The 2,500-nt window shown below is 46.6% G+C and overlaps 1 protein-coding gene across 1 annotated transcript in view; it reads right to left on the reverse strand.

The window, feature by feature from the left end:
- chd5 (chromodomain helicase DNA binding protein 5) overlaps positions 1-2,500 on the reverse strand; it is a gene marked incomplete at both ends in the record, with an annotated part of 64,014 nt that overhangs the window by 52,184 nt on the left and 9,330 nt on the right. The window contains one exon of the mRNA XM_080000046.1: positions 2,352-2,500. This exon is cut by the window's right edge and continues 3 nt beyond it. Coding sequence (XP_079856172.1) covers positions 2,352-2,500 — 149 coding nt within the window. The remainder of the gene's footprint in view (positions 1-2,351) is intronic.

The raw sequence follows: 2,500 nt of genomic DNA on the forward strand, positions 1-2,500 counted from the left end.
TGTGTGTGTAAGAGGGAGGAACAGAAGAGAGAGAGATGGAGTGTCGGAGTGGGAGTTCCCCCTCTTTGCTCTCATTAGCACAGCAGGACCGAGAGCTCTGTGTTTACTGAGCAGGCGGCTGAAGGACCTGTGGCGGGCGGCTCAGTCTGGTCGTACCACGGACCACGCCGGCATCTCAGAGACCTCCAGGCTAATGGAGGTTGTACCCAGCAAAGCCATAATACACTTGGGACACAGGTTCCACCACTTGAGGAGGGGAAGACAGGACTTTATCGATGCTTCGAGGTCAATTCAGGGACCATTTTTTCATGCCATGCATCGATTTACTCATCGGGAGCAGTTGGGAATTCAGTGTCTGAATTCAGTGTCTTGGTGAGACCTGAGACCTCGCTACCCGGAGGAGCCTAGGGATTGAACCAGCAGCTGTCCGATTACCAGACGACTTGTTCTATCTACCTCTTTTAATATCCTTTATTTATTCCTCTTGGGGAAAGAAGAAGCGGCGAAGCGGAGCTCTGGGACCAGCTCCAGGGCTTTACCGATGCGTTGCTCAGGGACATAGATTTGAATGTATAACCCTAACATGTACAGTATGTCTTTAGGGTGGAAGGAAACCAGCGCACCCAAGGACACCAACATAAACATGGGGAGAACATGTAGACTCCACACAGAAAGGCCCCAGTCAGGTTCAGCCCCAAGAGCAACCATGCCCCAAAGGGGATTGGGGCATAAGGATATAAGGACATAAGGGAATTAGGAGTTAAAAAGACACTTCTTTCAGAATTGGTGCTCAGCCCTTCGCTTTGCAAACTGCTGCTTTCTGTCCCAGACGGATCATCCTCCTAGATTTACGATCCAGAAAAAACATACTGGTCCGATAAAGGTTAAACAGGAAACTAAAAAAAAAAATGCAACTGTCGCTACTGTTAGTCCCGCCTGAGTATTTAAACCACTGACCTGCGGTCTGAATGTCAGAGGGCAGGGGGCTGGAGAAGCTGGGCTGTCAAAATCCACTCCATCACAGCTCCGACTCCCACTGCGAGGCTGGCAGACGTGAACCACGCCACCCCCTGACCCACACTGTTCGCCAACACACCAACACCACCAACACCACCAACACCACCGCGGCCACAAAGTGACACACTGAACCGGCACTTACAGGTCTCACTGGCGCCACTAAAGCCAACACCGACGCTGCCAACTGCCCTGAGCAGGCGACACTCCGCTTCTCCTCATTTAGATTAGAGATGGACACCAACTGCCAAAATGCCTTTTATCCAATTGAAGGGTTGTCCAAAAAAAGGAAAATCCCTGGAAAATGGAGGATAGGGGGATCCCACTGAAGCCAAAACCCAGTAGGGAATCACCAGGTTACACAATCACAATTAGAATCACGATACAGGCGGTTCTGCGATACATGGTATACTGGACGAAAATCATTCATTCATTCATCAGAATATCTGTGTAATTTCAAAATATGATAAATCAATTTTCAACAGCAGAAATGGATCATGACATATATTTCAGTTCAGTGCATTCACCCTACCCGAATAAATTGGATGAGGCACCGTGACACTAAATCAGTCTTAAAATCAGTCTTAAAGGTATTATGCTCATTTTCAGCAGAGACCATATAGGTCTCTGAGGTCCCCACAACACATTTTTTGCTGAAAATACCACTGAGATGATGCATTCTAGCCATTCTAACATGCCTCTAAACCACCCTGTTCTTGACAGGCAGTTTCTGTGTGTGTGTCGCTTTAAATGCAAATGGGCTGCTGCTCCCCACGGCCACTCTGGAACTGTTTGTGTCTTGGGGGGTGGCCCTCTATATCAGCCCGTTACACAAGAGGCTTTTTTGTTTCATTCAATCAAGAAACGGAAGAAAATAAATACATCTACAAAAAAAAAAACCCGACTGTTTCTATTGGTTTTGTTTGGATAAACCTGAAAACGGTAGGCTGCGCAGCGCGATGCGCTGTCAACAATACCGCCAACCTTTTAATTAGACCTTTTCAGTCAGTTTTTTTATTTGGAGGAACGGGGCACGGCGGTCCGTGTTAGATTCACACACATAAAAATATATTCATGATTCCTCTTATCTATAATTCCTCATTGAAATGTTATCCCTGTGCATTTTGTAAGCGTCTATCGTTTTTTTAATGTTTTCATAATAGGTCCTCTTTAAAATAAGTCTTTCGGGGGGAAATCAAGTAATCTGTTGAGAGTGACGGTTACAAAGAAATCAATATTAAGCGCCTGTGTGTCGATAACGTACGAAAACATAAATATTCCAAATATATTGCAGTACTGGCCCATCGTTATGGGTCACGCTCTCGTCTACAACTCACCTCCTTTTTCCTCTTCTTCACTTTGGGCATCTTCCCCTCCTTCGTCTTCTTGGTCTTCTTCTTCTTCTGTTGCTTGACGGAGTCGTCGTCGGAGAAAAAGCTCTCGAGCGGCGTGAGGGGAACGGCGTTGTGCTCTCTTTCGCCATCCT

This window comes from Zeus faber, assembly GCF_960531495.2.
Source record: "Zeus faber genome assembly, chromosome: 5".
NCBI lineage: Eukaryota > Metazoa > Chordata > Actinopteri > Zeiformes > Zeidae > Zeus > Zeus faber.